Source organism: Hydra viridissima, unplaced genomic scaffold (genome assembly GCF_058129835.1).
Source record: "Hydra viridissima isolate aposymbiotic clone 2 unplaced genomic scaffold, HvirCarnegie_v1 scaffold_7, whole genome shotgun sequence".
In the NCBI taxonomy this organism is placed as follows: domain Eukaryota; kingdom Metazoa; phylum Cnidaria; class Hydrozoa; order Anthoathecata; family Hydridae; genus Hydra; species Hydra viridissima.
The window spans coordinates 12,340,567-12,360,532 of NW_028324306.1; the positions used below are offsets into that span (position 1 = coordinate 12,340,567).

Genomic DNA, 19,966 nt, shown 5'->3' on the forward strand with positions numbered 1-19,966 from the left:
TCACCGATATCGCAAATGTTTTTCTCTAATATACTAAAAGGGGATATGGCCACACTCTCTAAGCTCAAAATACAAAGATTTATCAAATATGCAACTGAGTCTGTTAATAATGGAAAAGTCTGCTTACTAATTAGCCCGATGCGATAGTCGGACGCTCACATCCTGAACAAACAGAACTTAAACATAACTTAAGTTTAGCGTACTGTAAAGATACTGCGGTGATAACACTGAACGACTCCAAGTATCTTATTTAAATTTGAATGTGTTTAATCCTACCAAAATTCCAATTTTTAGGCAAAAACGGATGCTATTTTTACTAGATCGCTACTATACACTATCTACCTTGTCCTGTTATTTACCCGTATTGTATACGTTTAAGACATCGCGTTGTAGAATTATTATTGTCTGTCATATTGTAGTAGCTTTCCTAAAAAAGCTCAGAATATTCCAATTTTTAATATTCCACTGAAGAAAAAATATATCCTCTTGTTTGTAATCATTCATCAGTTTGTATAATGAAAGTAATGATTGGGATACGTTAATCTTATAACTAAAGTTTTTTAAAAGTTGCATATGTTTTAGGAAAAAATGTCCTCATATGTAGGGTTTGCAAATCTCCCAAATCAAGTTCATCGAAAGACTGTAAAAAGAGGCTTTGAGTTCACATTAATGGTAGTTGGTAGGTATATAATACTAAGAAGTTTCTTCAAATCATACTTTTCATTTTTATAAAACCAACACAAGACATGGTATTCTCACAGTCTTTAACTTTTTTTTTTTTTTTTTTTTTACTTTTGGAAGACTAAGTATTTTGATGTTTTAAGGTATATTATATAAAAGGGTGATGATACAAAAAAGCAAAAAATAAATAAAGAATTTTCAAATTCCAGTTTTATTACCAACTGCATATATTTTGAAATTTATTATTTAGTTTACTTGTGATGTTTTTTAATCATTTTTACTAACAACTTTTTTTTAGATGATAAAGTAAATGATGGAGATTAAATTAAAGTTTACTATTTACCATTAATCTATTTTAATCTGTAGCAACATTACTATCTATGCTATTTAATACAAACTTTTCTAATGCTCTAATTAATTGTTTGAAGAAATTATATCATTTGCAATATTCAAATTATTTTTTAGGAGAATCTGGTTTAGGAAAGTCAACTTTAGTAAACAGTTTGTTTTTAACAGATTTGTATGCAGATAAAGTTATAAAGACAGCCAATGGTACGTTTAAAACTTTTTTTACTTTCTTGTTTGTGTAACTTTTTTTGAACTAATTATCACCTATAAAAAAAAACTCAAGTATTAAAGATTTTTGTGAGCAAGTAACAAAGTTAGACAAAATGTTTATGCTTAGCAGATGTATAGATTTTTAAGTTTTGATTTAAACTTAAAAATCTATACATCTGCTAAGCATAAATTGATTTTCAAAGTCTATAAAACTTGGTTTAAATTAATTTTGACTATAAAACTTTTTTTATTTAGAACGTGTAAAAAGTACTCTTGAAATTAAGACTTCATCTGTAGAAATTGAAGAACGTGGTGTAAAGTTAAAATTAACTGTAGTTGATACTCCAGGTTTTGCTGACAGTATAGACTGTACAGAAAGGTACAACAATTTAATCTTAATCCACACTATTGAAATTTTTATATACTTCAACCTCTAGCATAATTGTTATATACTTGTAAATTTTCAGGCAATTCTTGATAAAGTCTAAATACAATCTCTAAAACATTTTTTTTTTTTGATGTCTACTACCATTTTGATGGGTAGATTTGATGCTACTATAATGTGCTTTTTCATGAGAAAAGTTCTTTTTAATACTTTTTTTTTTTGGTTTAGTTTTATGCCAATAAAAGAGTATATAGAACAGCAGTTTGAGAATTATTTAAATGATGAATCTGGACTGAATCGAAGAAATATTACTGATAATCGTGTCCATTGTTGTTTCTACTTTATTAATCCATCAGGTCACGGGTAAGTTTGTGGTCATGTTCTGAAGTTACTAGCATTATTATGCAATTATTTTTTTTAAAAAAAACTTTTTTTTATAGAATTTTTTTAGTCTTTTTTTTTCTCAGAGTTAAAGTTTAAATCAAGTGTTATAAAAAACTCAAATTCTAAAAATCTGTTATAAAATAGAGTATATAAATTAAGAGTCGTTTTTTATTTCAGTTAGCTTTTTTTAAAACTTGTTTTTAGATTTGTAAATTACAAATAAAAATTAAAATAAGAAATAATTTTTCATAATAATTTTTGTAAGAGCAAGTCTTTTGAATTTCATAATTTAAAAGGAACATCAAACAGTGTTTTTTTTTATTTTGATAAATTTGGTTTATTTTCTACTATCATGGTTTAACTTAAGTTATATCAGGTTTGGCAGTGAGTACTTCATAAATGTCAAATTAAGTTTTAACTTACATCTTATGCAAAAAATGGGTTAAGGTTTTACAAAAAAAACCTAACCTCATGAAATTTTATGGGAATGGCATGTGTAGTCATGGTATAAACAACTTTTGAAAAATTCTGGGAGAAAAATGGGTTTTAGAAACTTGAAAATAAAAAATCATATTTTTTGAGCTGATTACTGAAATCAGAATTCCACTATATTATTATTGTATTATTAGTTTATAAATGCTTATGTGATTAAGATTCTAAGATTCTATTATATACAGTGTGTTTATCAGTTTTGTTATCAGAATTGTATAAGTGTGTGCTGGTATATTTCTGCCAATCTGCTATTGTTCTAGAAAAACTTGAAATTTATATTTGCATTTAAAAATGGATTGAGAAAAATTTTAGTTACTTTTTAATTAGATGTTCATGGAGCTAAAACAGACTGCAACTCTTTCATGAAATATGAATGCACTATAATTATTTTCTGAAATTAGGCATTCATGTGAAAAGCAATAATCTATCTTCCATATTATCCGAGCTCTAACTCCAATACCTATATACTTTTATTTACATATGTATGTTGCTTCATTATTTGCTTACCGTTAACAAATTGTATTAATATTTTACATTGACATTATAATTTACATTATATTCCTCAGAACAATGTTCTTGTAGTTCTCTGAAAGACTCAAAGAATGACACGAGAATTTTACATTAATATTGGTTCAATTGTCTCCAAAGGTGTCCACTTGTCAAAGAACTACTTTTAAAGTTATTATTAGTGTTTTAATTACAGAAAAAGATCTTGTTATATGATATTAACCAGCCTGTCTACTTTTTTCAGAAGAATTACCATTTTATTTTCCGTCATGTTAGCCTTTCCTGACACCCCCTATGATGTTAACAGGCCATTGATGGAAAATTTCCAAATGTCAGCTATGAATTCAGTTATGTGGTTGACACATCTCATAATTAAGTGAAATTCAGGTTGAGGAATTACTTTTAGGATTTGTTTTGATCAATTTTTCCCTAGAAAATAGCTTTATTTGAAATTTCAAAAGAAATGTTAAAATGAGCTAAATAAATTTTGCTGTAATTTTTACTTGCTGCTAATGTTTTTGATTCTTATAAGATTTTTTATTGATTTTTAATTTTGAAAAATTACGAACTTTACTTTAAAATGCTGCAAATCTTTCTCCAGATAACTAGTCTCCTTGAACTTCAAGAACCAGTAATGTAAAAATCCAAAAGTGTCTGATTCCAATGTATAGTCCCTTCCCACCAGGTGCAAGAGTACTTTTCTCTATGAGCCTGACAAAACAAAAATCTTTGACATAGATATTTGGTAAATATATATTTTATGAACTATTTTAAATATATGAAAACATACAGAGATTTTAGGAAGGATATTTAGAAGCTTTAATCTGCAATCAGGAAAATTTTGACTGTGGACAGAGGCAGAGGTTGTAGAACAGAAGTCAATTTTGAATGTGCTTCTAAATAATTATTTATAAGGACAATTACTGTATTTATCCCAGAGTAGGTATCAGATGTGTTACCATCAACCTTCCTCTTTCTCAGGGTTTAACAGATTTACAATAATTTTTAGTGATCCAACTCCTAAGGTTGTACCAATTCTCACCGGTGTATCTATAGTATCTTGTTTTCTATACTCTATTGAGGATAATAAAAACTCTGTGAAATTCTTAACAAAAACAAGGTTTTTGTTCTTCTCAACATACTTCTCTTTTATCTTTACAGTGGCAACTTTATAATAATTCTTAAGACGTTTAAATTTGTTGCACAGGTTTTTACTTTAAGATAATTCTCAACATACTTCTTTCCATCTCTTTTGTCATACAATAGCAACTTTATAGTAATTCTCAAGAAGTTTAGATTTGTTGGACAACTTTTGTCCCATGAGGCTATTAAATCAAACACTATTCTGCTGAAGTATTAAAAGCATTGCTCTTGATATAAGATAAGAAAGATCCAACTTTTTGACCAGTCATTCAACTTTTTTGAAAAAATTTATTTTTTGTTGAATTGGTTAATTCAGGACCTATTTTTACTAGTAATGGGGTTCTTCCAAAAATAATTTAACAACAATTTTTAATAGTTCATATATGTTTGTTTTTTGAATAAATTTGAATAATATTTATGTACCTGCACTAAGTTTAACTATTTCTCCCTTGTCATCACAGATATTCTTATTTAAATTTTCAGTTACTTTCTCCTTAGCAGTGGTTGATAGATTTATGTTGTTAATGTTGTTTGATTCTTTTCCAGGTTGATAAGACATTTCCTTTCCCTGTATTATGTATCATTTCGGGCAGATTTTTAAAAAAGAGGTCTGATCATTTTTCCACTTCAAGTTCTATCTGATCCCAAATCACAAGCTCTCCATGACAAACAATTTCTTATAGTAACAAAAGTATTTTGAAGATTCCCACTTTTTTTAACTTCAGGGTATTGAATTTTTCCTCTCTTCAGGTTGTAAAATTCATTTTTACAAGTTGGGAAAACTCCGATTGGGTATGATGAAACTTTAGATGAATACTCTACTCTACAATAGTTTTAAATCAGTTCTTCAAGACATGGTGAGACAGGTACTGGTTTTTGTGATTTCAGAGGGCAGCATGAGCATCTCAATTACTTTTATTGTGTGATCTTTTGCTTTCTCTTGTTTTCTTTAGAAAGCAAAGGAGGAATTTTTGCTGTTGATTAGATTTTTTAAATTTGATTATTTTTTACCAAATCTACTTCAAGTAGTTGTGGACTTTGTAATTGATTCTTTAAAAAAAATTTAGTTGTTGAAAATTTCCTATAAACAGGAAAAACTAGGCTGTGATACAACCCTTTAGAAATAGATAATTTTTCAGTTTGTTTTTTTAATGACACTTTAATTAATTTGATAATTTGTTTTTATAATTGATTTGATAAGTTAATTTTAATCCTATAAGCTATTAATACAATGTTCTCACTGAGGTATACAGCTCAAAAATTTTCACAGAATGAAATTTTTCTTTGTTTCACTTCTTTTTTCTTCGTTTCTTTGTCAGGCACTTTATGTTTTTTGAAAATTTGAGATTTCATCATCTTGCATTCTTATCTGATGCATTTTTTACTAGACTATTAGTTAATAGTTAATCATCAAACCATTCACTATCAAATCATTTGTTACAATATTTTATCAATCAATTATATACTAAGACTCATCATCAAGAAAAAACCTGAAAAATATCTGTTTTTTATTCATTGTTTAACTCAAGAAAAAAACATTTTTTACAGTACTTTATTACACTTATCACATGTTCTCAGTTATTAAATTAAGCTATACTACTTTAGTAAAGATAAACTGGATATCTCCATGTATTTTCTACATTAGATAAGCATCTGTTTTAATCTGCTCCTTTTTGTTTAAACAACAGGAATTCTTTGATTTAAACCAATAAATTTTAAAAATTGGAAAGAAAATAAACATTTAAATGCAGAAAATTGTAAAGATAAGGATACAATTAAGTCATATGTTAGGGGATAAAGCTAATCATTTTGCATAAATTTAAAACAGCTTGTCTTGAAAATATTTAAAAATTAAAAAAAGTATTTAATCATACTTTTTACAGTTTCTAGCCTAACTTATGAAATATATCAATAATAAATTTCGAAAATTTAGTACATATAAACTAGAAATGGATTGTAAATGCTTTTCTGTAACTAAGTTTTGTAAAATGATTTGGAAGGACAGATACAATGTCAGATTTAAGATAACTGATATTCATTTTTCTTTCCAATATTGATTGTAGCTTTCTGATGACCACATTGCTAAAGGATACACACTGTGGACAGATACGAAGCTTACAACTTAGATTTTATTTTAATACTTGCTGATCAAATAGGATTAAAAAGGATTGCATTATGTACTTATTTTTTATTTTTAGATTACGTCCTGTTGACATAAAGTTTATGCAATTGCTTCATGAGCGTGTAAACATAGTTCCAGTGATTGGTAAAGCAGATACTTTGACAAAAAATGAATTGGCAGCATTAAAAGCTAAGGTAATATGATTTAGTTGGAATCCTTTTTCTCTACCTCATCTTCATCTATTGAAAATATATCAGTTGTTATTCTTCATTTTTACATAAATTTCATTATTTTGAACTTGATTGCTAATGTTAATAATTACAAATGTATAAAATTTTTTAAAAGATATCCACTACACAACATAAAAATTGTTGCAAAGGTTAAATAAGTGTTCCTTAATATAAAATACAAATAATAACCTTGTTTGTATATGTAACCTTTTTCATAGGCATCAGTGAACTACAATTTAAGATCTCTAATGTACACTGTCTAAAAAAGTTTAATTTAGCTATGTACAAAAAAAAAAACTATTGATCTATCAAAAGAAGTATGTGACACATTAAAAAAAAAACAAACTAAAAACCATCAATTAACAGAAGCATAATCAGGAACTTTGTACCAGTCCAGACAAAGGAGGTCCACTCTACATTTGTGTAAAAAAAAATCAAGTGTAGCACAAGCGCATAGACATAAATAAATTTATGCATAATTTTACAGTAAAATTATGCTTCTTGTCAAGAAACTAGATCTACACTTTTTTTTTTTTTTAATAATGGTGTTTTTTAATGAAGTTCTAAGTAAGGGTCTGCGTATCATTATAATTTTGAAACAATAATGATATGAAATGATAGCGTTATCAAACGGTATGAGTTTGTCTATGAAACAATAACTTATTGTTTGAAATGATAACTGACTGGAAATTTATTGGTTGAAACGATAATATCACCTTTTTTTTTGGTTTATCAGAATACATAAAAGTAATGAGAGATACCAATAAATATGGTTATTTATTGGTATAATAACGATATTTTTTACAATATTCCATTTTCTTTTTTTTTAAATGCCATATTTTAGTTCAAATATATTATAAATCTTCAAGTCAAGTCAAGATGTCGTTTTGCCTATCTTTACCGGTTTTACAAGTTAATCCTTCACACTTATATATATAAACTAGATGTCTAACTTCACAAAAGTTCTGCATGAAAAAGTGAAGCAACACTCTTCTCCAAATTGACCGCCAGGTTGAAACTCTCCCCACTCCTGATTTTTTTACATTCAATCAATCATATGCATGAGTAAACACAATACATGTTGTCAGAAAAATCTGAACTAAGTGCTAAATATGTATACTTTCAAAATTAAAACGCATAATTTTTGGCTTTTTTTCTTCAAAGTTTTAATAAAGTCAGCCATTATGGTAATCAAAAAATCTATTTATGGCTGCTCTCCAGATAAAAAGTATTATTTTCTAACATGGCAGCAAACTTCAAATTATCAACTTGTGCAATTTGCCTGATAAATAAAGGTACCAGACCAAAATCTCTAACACCCATATCACCCTTAGTTGGTGAGAAAATTCAAGAATATATTCAGCCACATTTTGATTTTGATCTTGAAGTTTGTCCTTCAGTAGTGTGTTCCAACTGCAGAAGAAACTTGTTTAGTCTGAACAAAGGTGAAACTGCATATCTTTTCAGTTGGCTAGAGAGTATATCAAAGGTACTTTAATGTATGTATATATGTATATATATATATATATATATATATATATATATATATATATATATATATATATATATATATATATATATATATATATATATATATATATATATATATATATATATATAAACACACACATATTGATATTACATTATATACTTCAGATAGAATAATGTATTTGATAGAAAGTAATGTATTTCAGGTAAATAGGAGTACTATTAGGTGAACCTCTTCACTGTTATGTATCCAGACAAATAATGAGCCAGGGTCAAATACTTTAAATGTGGCTGAATAAATCTGTGTCAAAAAGAAAGAAAGTAAGTCATATCTTGTTTTAAAATATTATAGAGCTATCAAATGCATTAGAACTCTCTAAATATAAAACCAAAAAATTATGTTCTACTTTACGCAGGAATCTAACAAGTGCTGTAGAATGCTGTAGAAATGTTAAAATGACTGAATTGCAGGAAACTCTGAATATCTTTAAATGGTGGTCAAAACTTCTTAAAAGTTATTGTTAATGTTTTTGATCCAAAAAATAATTATTTTTCCTTTGAAATATAATGATTTTTTGGATCAAAAACATTAACAAGATGCTATATTCTTGCGATTGTGGAGATGGTCTCAGAGGATAATGGCAATCTCCAAAAATTATTGGCACCTCTTCAACTTGAAGAAGTGAACTTCAGTATGGCTTTTGATCTAAAGTATGGCATTTGATCAAAAGTGTGCAAACAGTGTTTTCGGACTCTCATGTCACTCTGGCAAATATGCCTGTCTGTATTGTGAAGGAGATGCTCCCTTGAAGCACAGAAACTAAGAATGTTGGACTCCATAGACTTATGTTATGATCAATATATATATGGTGGAAAAAAAAAGATTGAAAAAAAAACACGAAAATGTAATAAATCCTCATTTAATTTACTTAAAAGAAGATCAAGAAATTTTTCTTGAACACATTGTTCCTCCACCTGAGTTTCACATGATGGGAATTGTAGATAAACTTTGTACTTTGCTTTAATATGTTTGGCCAGCTTTTCAAAGCTGGTTGAAAACACATTACATAATAATGAGAGGGTATCATGGTGTAAGTTTAGATGGAAACAATTCTAATTGATTTATGACCCTGTTAGATATTTTGGAGAGGGATGTTACCTTAACTGCAACAATCAATATTTTACCAATAATTAATTGTTTGTATAAGTTTTCATTAGTGAAATCAGCTGTGTTTGGTTTGGAAATGGGTACAGATATTTCTGTTAAAATTGAAGATTTCAAAAGTTCATTTTCTAGTCTTCAACTATATACAAAAGATGTATTTGGCTATGACTTGACAGTTTCATGGAAAATACATATTTTAGTGTGTCAGGTTCTCATCTTTGTAGAACGCAATAATATTAGCTTAGGTAGCTATGCAGAATAATGTGGTGAATCAGTTCATCACAAATTTAAAAAAACTTGGATGAACTATAAAAGAAACAGAGGACAAAAAAGTTATGGAGAAAAGCTAAAATCTGCTGTGGTAAATTTTAATTTAAACAAGCATTAACTTTAATATCATTTGTGATACAGATGTATTTATATTATGGTTTTTTTTTGTAAATGAAATAAATAAATATAAATGGGTTATTTTGACTACCATAATGGCTGACTTTATTAAAACTTTGAAGAAAAAAAGCCAAAAATTATGCGTTTTAATTTTGAAAGTATACATATTTAGCACTTAGTTCAGATTTTTCTGACAACATGTATTGTGTTTACTCATGCATATGATTGATTGAATGTAAAAAAATCAGGAGTGGGGAGAGTTTCAACCTGGCGGTCAATTTGGAGAAGAGTGTTGCTTCACTTTTTCATGCAGAACTTTTGTGAAGTTAGACATCTAGTTTATATATATAAGTGTGAAGGATTAACTTGTAAAACCGGTAAAGATAGGCAAAACGACATCTTGACTTGACTTGAAGATTTATAATATATTTGAACTAAAATATGGCATTTAAAAAAAAAGAAAATGGAATATTGTAAAAAATATCGTTATTATACCAATAAATAACCATATTTATTGGTATCTCTCATTACTTTTATGTATTCTGATAAACCAAAAAAAAAGGTGATATTATCATTTCAACCGATAAATTTCCAGTCAGTTATCATTTCAAACAATAAGTTATTGTTTCATAGACAAACTCATATCGTTTGATATCGTTATTGTTTGATATCGTTATCATTTGATATAGTTATCGTTTGATATCGTTATCATTTCAAAATATCGGTTCATACCGATAACAATACGCAGACCCTTAGTTCTAAGCACAAAAGAATTTCATTCAAAAAAACCATCAATGAAAAACTAACAAAGAATCTTTGCAGTATATTTAAAACTGCTCTAAAAGTATTCATCAGATAAAAACCAAATAAAATCTGCATTAAATATTATAAGAATGTTATAAGCAGCTATCTAAATGATTTATATTGCAATATGAGTTCCTATATAATTATAATTGCAGTAGAGCTATTTAAAAATTTTTTTTTTTTTTTTGCATTTTGTTAAAATGCTAACATGCTTTTTCTGTTTAAGGTAATATCAGAAATACGTGAAAAGAAAATAAAGATATACAATTTCCCAGATTGTGATGAAGATGAAGAAGATGAAGAATTTAAGCAACTTGCAAAAGAATTGAAGGTAAGTATGAACAAAAAAAATGTAAGAAAATCGACACGTTAAAAAATGAATTGTTGCTGCTATTTATTTTCTCTTTTTTAGATGGCAGTTCCATATTCAGTTGTGGGAAGCAATTGTATTATTGATGTGAAAGGGAAAAAAGTTAGAGGAAGACAGTACCCCTGGGGTGTAGTGGAAAGTAATTTAATGAATTTTTAATCTTTTAAGGTGTATTTTTTTTTTTTTACTGAAAGTTAATGTCCCATATACATATATACTGCTCTCTCTCTATATATATGATATATACATAAATACTGCTCTCTAAATAGAAAAAAGCCATGAATCATATTTTTTTAAAATTGATTACTTTTTTTTATCATGTTCCTGTTAAGTACTTTTTTTTTTTTTTTTAACTTTCTAATCATCAAAATCAAGCAGTTTGAGATTTTTTCAATAATATCAATAATTTTGTTGAAAATTACTGAATAATTTGAATAATTATGTTCAAAATTATTTTATATTCAAGAAGTTCAATTTTATCCTTTTTATTCTTTGAAGAAAGTACTGAAAGTTTTTTGTATGATAGTTTGGATTTTTAAAGTTAATAAATGATAACATTGGAACTTTCCTTAAATTTTTAGTTGAAAATCCTGCTCACAGTGACTTTGTCAAATTAAGAACAATGCTGATGTAAGGGTTTTATTTCTTTCATAATACAGTTTGTTAAATTTAAACTTCCATTAAACAGACATGATTTATACTTAAAACTGTTGTAAAAAGATTCTATAAATGAAATTACAGAACTTCGTTTAATAGAGAAATCTCCAAATGGAAAAATGATCAATCAAAAAAGTTCAAAACCAAAAATTTTTTTAAGTTGTTAAGTTTTTTCCGTATTGAATTTTCAAAGTGGTTGAGTTATAGGACCAGATCACTTCATTTTTTTATTTAGTAGTTCAAATTTATATTGTTTTTTTTTTTTTTTTTTTTTTTTTTTTTCCACATAAATTTGAATTGTTTCACTATTCTTGATACAGTACATACATGCAAGATTTAAAAGAGGTTACTCAAGATTACCATTATGAGAACTACCGTGCACAACGACTTAGTACACCTCCAGGAACACCAGGATCCAAATCGAAGCGGTATATTTGTTAATGATCAGTAATTGTAAATATCCTTTTTATATTACCTATGATTTTTTACTATTGTTTTTTTCTTTTTATAATATTTTCAATACTCTATTTCTATTTTTTAACACTTAGATTTTTTTAATCTGGAGAGAAATAGAGATTACTTTATTTCGTTGTCAAAAAAAAAATGTTTATTGCATATTTTAGAGGGAATTCATCAGAAGTACATGACATTACTGATGGTAAGGCTGAGGACAAGGATCAAATGCTTAAAGCAAAGGAACTCGAGGTAATTCTCTTATAAATTTGCGAGTAGAAATATATATTCTTAAAAAATATTCTCTTTTAAATATTAGGCACTGTATAATAAAAATATGTCAATTTTTCTAAGCTTCGACGTATGCAAGAAATGCTCGAGAAGATGCAATTACAAATGAAACAAAACAAATAACTTGCTGATTTTTTATAAAATAAATTTGGTTACCAGTTTTTCATCAATTTTTTAGAAATTTGTTGCTTAAAAAAATAGTCCTAAATTGTATACTATATAGTTGTATTCTATATAACTATATTCTATATTTAGTCTATTTTACTTATTTATTACTAATCTAATTTTCGCTTCTCTTTTAAAATCAGAATAACATTAGTTACGGTTTGTTGCAATCCTTATAGCCTTATCACATGCGTTATTTTTTGATTTTTCTTTCTCTAAAAATATGTTCATTGTTACTAAAATTTGAAATACCTGGATAAAACGTTTATGAACCGCTGTTACTTATTAAGCTTTTATATATGACATATTTTGTAAATATATTTACCCTGAAGATTTTTTTGTAACCACTAATATAAAAGTTTTAATAGAACAATTTGAGGTGTAAAATGCTGAAAAGATGGACGCCTTGGTAAATTTTTTTTTCGTTCGATTTTCCATTGCGTTTATATTTTTTGAGAAACCTCTTTGGTATATCGTGTAGCTGTATGCAAAAATTAGATAATTTATACTTAACATTTTCAAAAGTTTAAGATTGTAAATTAATACTTTAAAACACTTTTCAATAAATCCTCTATTTACTTGCTGTTTACTAAATCTTAACTGCCGTAACTTTGGTCACAATATTCCAGTCTCATTTACCCTACAAACTTTCCTATGCTTTCCTAGTTAAGTGTTCATTGACGAGGAGCATTTTTACTTTCAGAACTTTCAGAAAAGAGATAAAAAGAAGCATTCTGAGTAAACTTTTTCTCAAAAGTTCATGCTTTAATTCTTACCGGAAATCAACCATTCTGTGTCTGTGACATATTTGAACTTGCTCGAGCAACAATTCAGCCCCAGGATTCTAAAAGTTGAGGAAGAATTTTATTTTCCCTAAAACCAATAAAAGTGCAAAAGGCTTAGAGTTATTCTACTCTTTCACTCAAAGAGAAGAGAATAATAATTTTCTCTTCTCTCTCACAAAGAGAAGAGAAAATTAAATAGAGGAACGCGGGATAAAGGTAGGGTGAACCTACGGTTGATTTAATACTTCAAACTTAAAATTTAGAAATTTATATAAAAATCTAAAAAATGTAAAAACTAAAAGTCTGAATCTAAATTTCTTTTCATATTTAGATGCAAGTATTGGAAGATAGTTTTCGGAGGAGGGAGGTAATCAATGTTGCAGTCAATGGTAAAGCACTTACCATTGAACATCTAAGAGCTATGTTAAAGTACTTTTTCAAGTTAAAAATCCCTGTTTCGGAAAAAAGTCTAAGAACACTTGTGGACTTGTAATAGAAGGGAGCCACAATTAGCATATAGAAGCTGGAAGGGAAGAGAATTATTTGAAAGTGATGTAACGTTCAAATTGGGCAAAAATGGGTTTTTAAATGATTTTTTGACGTTACAGAAATCAATTTTGAAAAAAGCTCCAGACAGTTAAATACTGTAAAAGCAATAAAGAACTAAATGTTTCAGTAATAAACGAAACACAATTATCAAAGGATTATCCAGCTTACATGCTAAAACTTCATCAAATTGAAAATTTTGGGCAAGTATGAAACGAGAGCTGGATAAAAAAAGTCAAAATTGCTGCAGATATCAATCAATTCCACTAAATCTGAATGTAGCATAGCACAAAATTTACCAAAATTTTGTCAAAAAGCTCATGCGAAGTGTCCGCACTAAATTGAGAAAAGACTATGGTTAGCTCGAAGATAATATTTTCTAAGAGTTTTTTCTTTTACTTTGGAGATAAATTTGCTTTAAAATGATAAAAAAAAAAAAGTATCAAAGTTGATTAAGTGGCTCTCTTTATCCTTTTGGTCCTTAAACAATTCTCGAAAAAAAAAAAAGAACAGAAACTGAAATTGAAGCCATGAAAGGTAATTTATTTTTGTTAGCAATATATTGTATTTACACATAACAAAATTTAAAAACGGTCAAAATTATTATTTATAATTATATTTTATAATTTATAATTATTTATAATGGTCAAATTTATTACTTATAATTTAAATGCATTACGTAATACCAGTGAAAAAATGTTTAACAAATGTCATTTTATATTCATTTTTTTGTACTTAGACCTTGTTAAGGTATTGTTAAGCATTTGATCAGTTGCATTTTTAGTGGTTGAATTCACTAGTTTCAATTCCCCTTTCTCTGTTGGATGAAATTTTATCAATATTAAAGTTTGACTGCTGATCCGACGGTGATAAAAGAATAATACCAGTTTTAATGTTTGACTGCTGATCCGACGGTGATGAAAGAATAATACCAATTTTGTATTGTTTAAATATTTTTAGGATTCTTACATTTTTTTAAAAATTTTCATTTGTTGATTTAATATATCTTGGTTTGAAGAGGTATTTTTAAATATAGTTTTATAATAACAAAGCTATAGCAAGTGAAACTTTTTCAAAAGATGTCGATTGGACCTTTTGAAAAAATCGACCTCTTTGAAAATCTAAGCTTTTTGAAAGAAAAAAAAAGACGACACTTTTGGAAAAGGCATTTTGAAAGGCGTAGCTTTTAAGAAAATGATATTTAAAGTTTTGAAAATTTGAGCTTTTATAAAGCGATATAAGTTGAATTTTTTCCAAAACCCATAAAGCGAACAATAAGTAGGTTTAGAAACTTTTCCATCTCTCAAAAGCATTTGTAATTAAACCAAATGGTTTTTAAATTACTAAAACTAAGATTAAATTACTTAGATTTTCAAAAAGTTGCTTCAAAATGTTTTTCGTTTCTCAGGTTTATAGCCTACTTCCTTTTTTAGTATTTGAGTCCGCATTTGCAGAAAAAATTTATAGGTTTTAACATTTTGCTGCACAAATAACAAAATTCACATTTCGAAGCAAATAATTTTTTTTACAGATAAGAACTTTAAGTAAACAAGCCCTTCTTCAACTTCATCTTTCATAAGTTTCATTCATTCACATCTTTCATACGTTTTATCATATGCCCGTAAATTCCTATGTCTGTGGTATAAAACTCAAATTACGGACAAAATATTCGTAGTATAAAAAAATATTTTTGTCACGGACAAATTTTGTACTGTAATCCTATAAAAGATAATATCCGTAGCACAAATGTTTGTCCGTGATAATTTGTAACACAAATATTTTTGTCCTTGCAACAAAAATATTTGTGTTATAAATTATTTGTCACTGAATAAACCATCTCTACTACGAACATTTCCTCGTAATTTGCTGTAATAAACAAATCAAGGTTATCTTTTTCCCGCTCAACTAAACGAAGGGTGTTAATATACTTAGTTATCAGTCAACTTTTCATAAATAAGGAGTGCAAATTTGTTTTTAAGATGTTTTTCAGTGTTTAAAACTATTTTTAAGACTCGTAATAGACTAACATTTATAGTTATTAATTGGTTAATGTCTGTCCCAAAGTGATCAAACAAATGGTCTTTATTGTACAGCAAGTTGGTTTTTGTCATCAACTAGAATTTTAAAATAGTTAATTTATAGATAGAAAGTTTACTCACATCATACCATTATTTACATAAAACAAGAACTTTCGAAAAATAATTTGTAATTTTAACCTAATATTTTTCCCACAAGGTGAACATTGTGTAAAGAAAGTTCACATGATAATGTAATAATAATAAAAAGTATAAACAATGCTATAAATAATAACACCTCTTTTCGGTCTTGTTACTGAAAAAAACTCATCCGCAAAAAAAAATCCATAATCCATGTTTAGATTTGATAGATTTGTTCAGCACAGCTATTTAGTAGCAACTTTTCTGATGTTATTCAATGCATCTTCAAGCATTGACGTTACGTCCTTGGGAGCTTGCTGACACACATAAGCGCCAAAAAACATGGCTGAACAGAACAATCCAACTGGTTTTTCAACGCAAGTAGTGCGGCCTTCACTATAATTACCCTCTTCATTCTCTAAAGCCCCTATATCAATTTCCTCGTCTTCCAAATCTATAAATTCGTCACCGTAAATTTCAAGGATTACTTACATTTGATCTTTGTTCATTTTGGAGTACATTTGATACCTTCATTATGTTCTTTCTCTGATCTATGCAAGTTACGTTCAGTTCATTAGCACATTTTCCAATTTTTCCAATCAAATTTTTTCCGACTGAGCAGTTAAAATTTTACCAAACTGTTGACCTTTTTGAGTAATTATGGCTAGTTTCTCACAGCTATTTGCCCATCCTTGATATATGTACAGCTAACTCCGAACACGTTTCTTCCATATCGTGACGCACATCGGCGACGCAAGAACATTTTCAGTTTCTTCTTATTATCAAAAAAATATTTTTACATGCGCGTTAAATGTAGCGTTTCATGCTGTGACAATTTATAACAATTTTGAATTCTTTGAGTGCATTTTTCACTAAAGACATTTTGTCCGATTTCATCAGCAAATGCGAAAGACAAGTTACGGTGCATCGTTGATCTAATCATTTCTCTAATTAATTGATTTACATCAACTTCCCTGATTCTTTTAACTAGCTGAATCTCATCGTCATTTCGATTCCTTGCAGCCGAAGTAGCTTCAACTAATTCGATTTCGTTCGCTGTTTCTTTGTGTTTTCAAAGAAAGTGATCTTTGAGGTTAATTTTTCGTTTGTAATTTTTTTTGCACTTTTTACATTTTCCTCCTTCTTTATAAATTTCGAAATTCTTTTAGCTAAATTCTTCTAGTCAAAAAGGTCGGAAAAAGATCTATATGAAATAATTTGGTTTAAGATAAAAGTTTTATAAAGCATAATTCATTGCAATAAAGCAATAAATTCGTTAACTTATTTTCATTTTACTCTTCAAATTAATCTGATATGCACTACAAATTTGATTTTTCTTCAAGAATATCAAACAAATATGTCAGACATATTTGTCAAAGTATATCAACATATTTCGAACATACTTTATGTCGGCGGGAAATAATTCAGACATAAAATTATGTCAAAGTAAGTGAATAACAACCCTGGTTTTTCCATCCGTGAAAACTGTTTGTAAAGTACAGAGCGCGGCACCAAAATTGAGACTCTCTTAAACGTGAACACGTTTATTTCAATTTTGAAAAAGTGGAAAAAGGAAAATTAATAAAATTTCGGAAATAAGATTTTTTGATGCCTAAGCAACTTTAAACTTCAACATAGTCGCCATCATTCACTATCATCTTCTCAAGCCTTGTTCGGAAGGGCGCGCGGGTGTTTATAACAAATTCTTTAGACATCAGAGTCCACCACTCCTTTTAAACAGATATCTTAAACAGAAGCTTAACACAAGCCCTACTCTCAACAAAGCCCAAGATCCCATAGTCCAAGGGTGTCAAATCGGGTGAGTTTTGAGGCCATATTGAAGTTGACCAGAAATTCCTGAAGTTCTATTTGCACCAGGCCTGCGTTTTCTTGGCCTTGTGTTAAGGGGCTGAATACTGTTGCCTTACATACTCAACATTTTTGTAATTGGCATTGATCTATGGCTTCACAACAGTTTTCTGAACTCCAAGGTATTCATTCTGGCCAAAGTTGAGACCCTGAGGGAAAAAGTAAGGAGCCAATCGCTTACCATCAGAACCCTCTACTCCAAGCATGATTGTTGATGCTGGGTGCTTCGTAGTATGAATGTGATGCACCTTTGAAGAACTGAATGCAATAAACCTGCCTTTTTAGCCATTTCTAGACCGGTCAACTTTCCAAAATTTTTCATCTGAGAAAATTTTAATTGTGAGTATCTTCTCTCCACAAGCTAGTCTTGACTGTTTAGATTCTTCTGAAAGGAGCTTGACCTTCCTACGAAAATAACTGTGTTTCTGTTTTAATGTTCTTCTTACTGTTCTTTCATGAACCTTGAGCTTCTTTGCTGCCTTCCTAATGTTTTTTTGTAGATTGTTCTTGATAAGTTACCTGATTTTGTTCTTGAAGTTTCTGATACATTTTAAATTGTGTTCACCACTTCCTGGCTTCCTGGCTTCCTGGCTTCCTGGTGAAGCTCCCTGACTTCTGGACCTGGAAAAAAGTGGCTCTGGATACACCTTCAATCTAGCAAATCTTTGGATTTGATATTTTGGCGTTGAACAAAACCAGGACTCTTTTTCTTTTTTCTAATTGCATCTTGAAGCCGAAAATTTTTTTTATTTGTTATTGTTTTGATTCAAAATTGTTTGAAAATGCCGCCACCAAAATAAAACACGGGAAATTTAAACTAATTTTCGTGAAAAATAACAACAAATGGGAGTCTCAGTTTTGATGCCACAGCCTGTACGGAGAAATGTCCGTAATCACTAGTCCGTTATTTTTGTAACATCCGGATTCGTAAACTGGGAACATTTCTTTGTGACTCACAAACATTCGTCAACTACGTACGTCACTTGGTTTATAACACAGGCCACGGGATGTGATAATCTTCACAAACGAGTTTAAAAGTATTTTAAATATTTACACTGCATTAAATTTGCGTCAAATAAGAAATAATTGATATATTATCATGCTTAAATGTCAGTTATGATTACGAGCATTTGAATTACATCACAGGAGTTTTAAATACCGGTACAGGTAACAAACGTGATCGGTAGTAGCAAATATTATCCACGAACATCCTTAGCGCTAGCATATCAAAGGTAAGGAATCGTTTAAAAGTAAGTAATAGGTAAAATTCGAAAAATGCAAGCCAGCATTTTGATTGTAGGAAATCGCTAAGAAGTTAAGCTAACATAAAAGAAGAAAGAATTTTTAAAATTGTTTCATTTCCACATGGCACAAACTGGCTCTGGATTTACTTTTTAGTATACACCCTTTAGTATGCACTTGACCCAGAGCTTACACTTAGCCTTAGGAAATGCGGGGAACTGGGTTGCTCATCAACGAAGTTAAGATTATGTTCTATTATCATTTTTTTGGTAGCAATTAACAAAACCATGTTTTTTTTTTCCAGGAAGCTCATTGCATTACCTGTCAATTAAAACAAAAAACAAACAAACCAATCTATTATGATCTAGGAGTTATTTTGATAACATCGGTCAAAAACTCCAGGAAGCTCATTGCATTACCTGTCAATCAAAACAAAAAACAAACAAACCAATCTATTATGATCTGGGAGTTATTTTGATAACATCGGTCAAAAACTGATTCGAGGTGATGAGTATTTTTGCAGCAAAAGCGCAGTTATTCTGTCGATGTTCAACTTTGATACCCAATATCTCAGAAACTGTAAATGTTTGTGAGTTGAAATTTTGGAGTACTCTTAGTTGAAGTATTGATAGGAAATCATCAACTATTAGGAAATCATTTAAAAAGGATTGGCGAAAATCGGTTTAGTGTGTCTGCCGTTTGAAGTAGTGTTATTACCCCAAAACGAAAGAACCACGTGCATAATTGCTTACGTACTATGGTAATCGAACTAAAATGGAATACTTATATTGGAAAATGTCAGAGCCGATAATACATACTGTCTGTCAAACTATCATTACTCTTAAATTTTATCAGAATATTTTATTACACTTCAGATTACAAATACTGGTTTTAAAAATGACTGAAAGAATCTTTAAAAACAAATTTCTTAGTTTTGCTGTCATAAGTTTTCTTACGTTAACTCCGGAAAACTGCTATGTTACAATAATAAAATCTATTAAAATCTTAAGTTAGAACTATCATGTTACAATAATAAAATCTATTAAAACAAAAACTTCTTTTGTTACATCTGTTAAAAAATAAACA

At 28.7% G+C, this 19,966-nt stretch overlaps 3 protein-coding genes across 3 annotated transcripts in view; 2 read left to right on the forward strand and 1 right to left on the reverse strand.

Moving 5' to 3' along the window:
- The first annotated feature begins 111 nt into the window (after positions 1–111).
- LOC145184790 (septin-1-like) lies at positions 112–12,860 on the forward strand. Its single transcript, XM_090093796.1, has 11 exons — positions 112–679; positions 1,147–1,233; positions 1,495–1,618; positions 1,853–1,987; positions 6,349–6,466; positions 10,573–10,677; positions 10,759–10,855; positions 11,298–11,346; positions 11,694–11,801; positions 11,997–12,078; positions 12,181–12,860. The coding sequence occupies exons 1-11, from the start codon at positions 589–591 to the stop codon at positions 12,238–12,240; spliced, it is 1,056 nt and encodes a 351-aa protein (XP_089949922.1). The 5' UTR covers positions 112–588; the 3' UTR covers positions 12,241–12,860.
- The window catches only part of LOC149886160 (uncharacterized), a 102,396-nt gene continuing 94,670 nt past the window's right edge, over positions 12,241–19,966 (reverse strand). The window contains exon 19 of the mRNA XM_090093788.1: positions 12,241–12,395. Coding sequence (XP_089949914.1) covers positions 12,379–12,395 — 17 coding nt within the window. The 3' untranslated portion in view covers positions 12,241–12,378. The remainder of the gene's footprint in view (positions 12,396–19,966) is intronic.
- Positions 19,940–19,966, forward strand: part of LOC145200992 (ADP-ribose pyrophosphatase-like) — a 7,144-nt gene continuing 7,117 nt past the window's right edge. The window contains exon 1 of the mRNA XM_090093868.1: positions 19,940–19,966. This exon is cut by the window's right edge and continues 127 nt beyond it. The gene's annotated coding sequence lies outside the window, so the exon portion shown is untranslated.

Coding starts and splice junctions, on each gene's coding strand:
- LOC145184790 (XM_090093796.1), top strand. CDS start 589: ATGTCCTCATATGTAGGGTTTGCAAATCTCCCAAATCAAGTTCATCGA. Junction 680..1,146: donor GTTCACATTAATGGTAGTTG/GTAGGTATATAA, acceptor ATTATTTTTTAG/GAGAATCTGGTTTAGGAAAG. Junction 1,988..6,348: donor ATTAATCCATCAGGTCACGG/GTAAGTTTGTGG, acceptor TTTTATTTTTAG/ATTACGTCCTGTTGACATAA.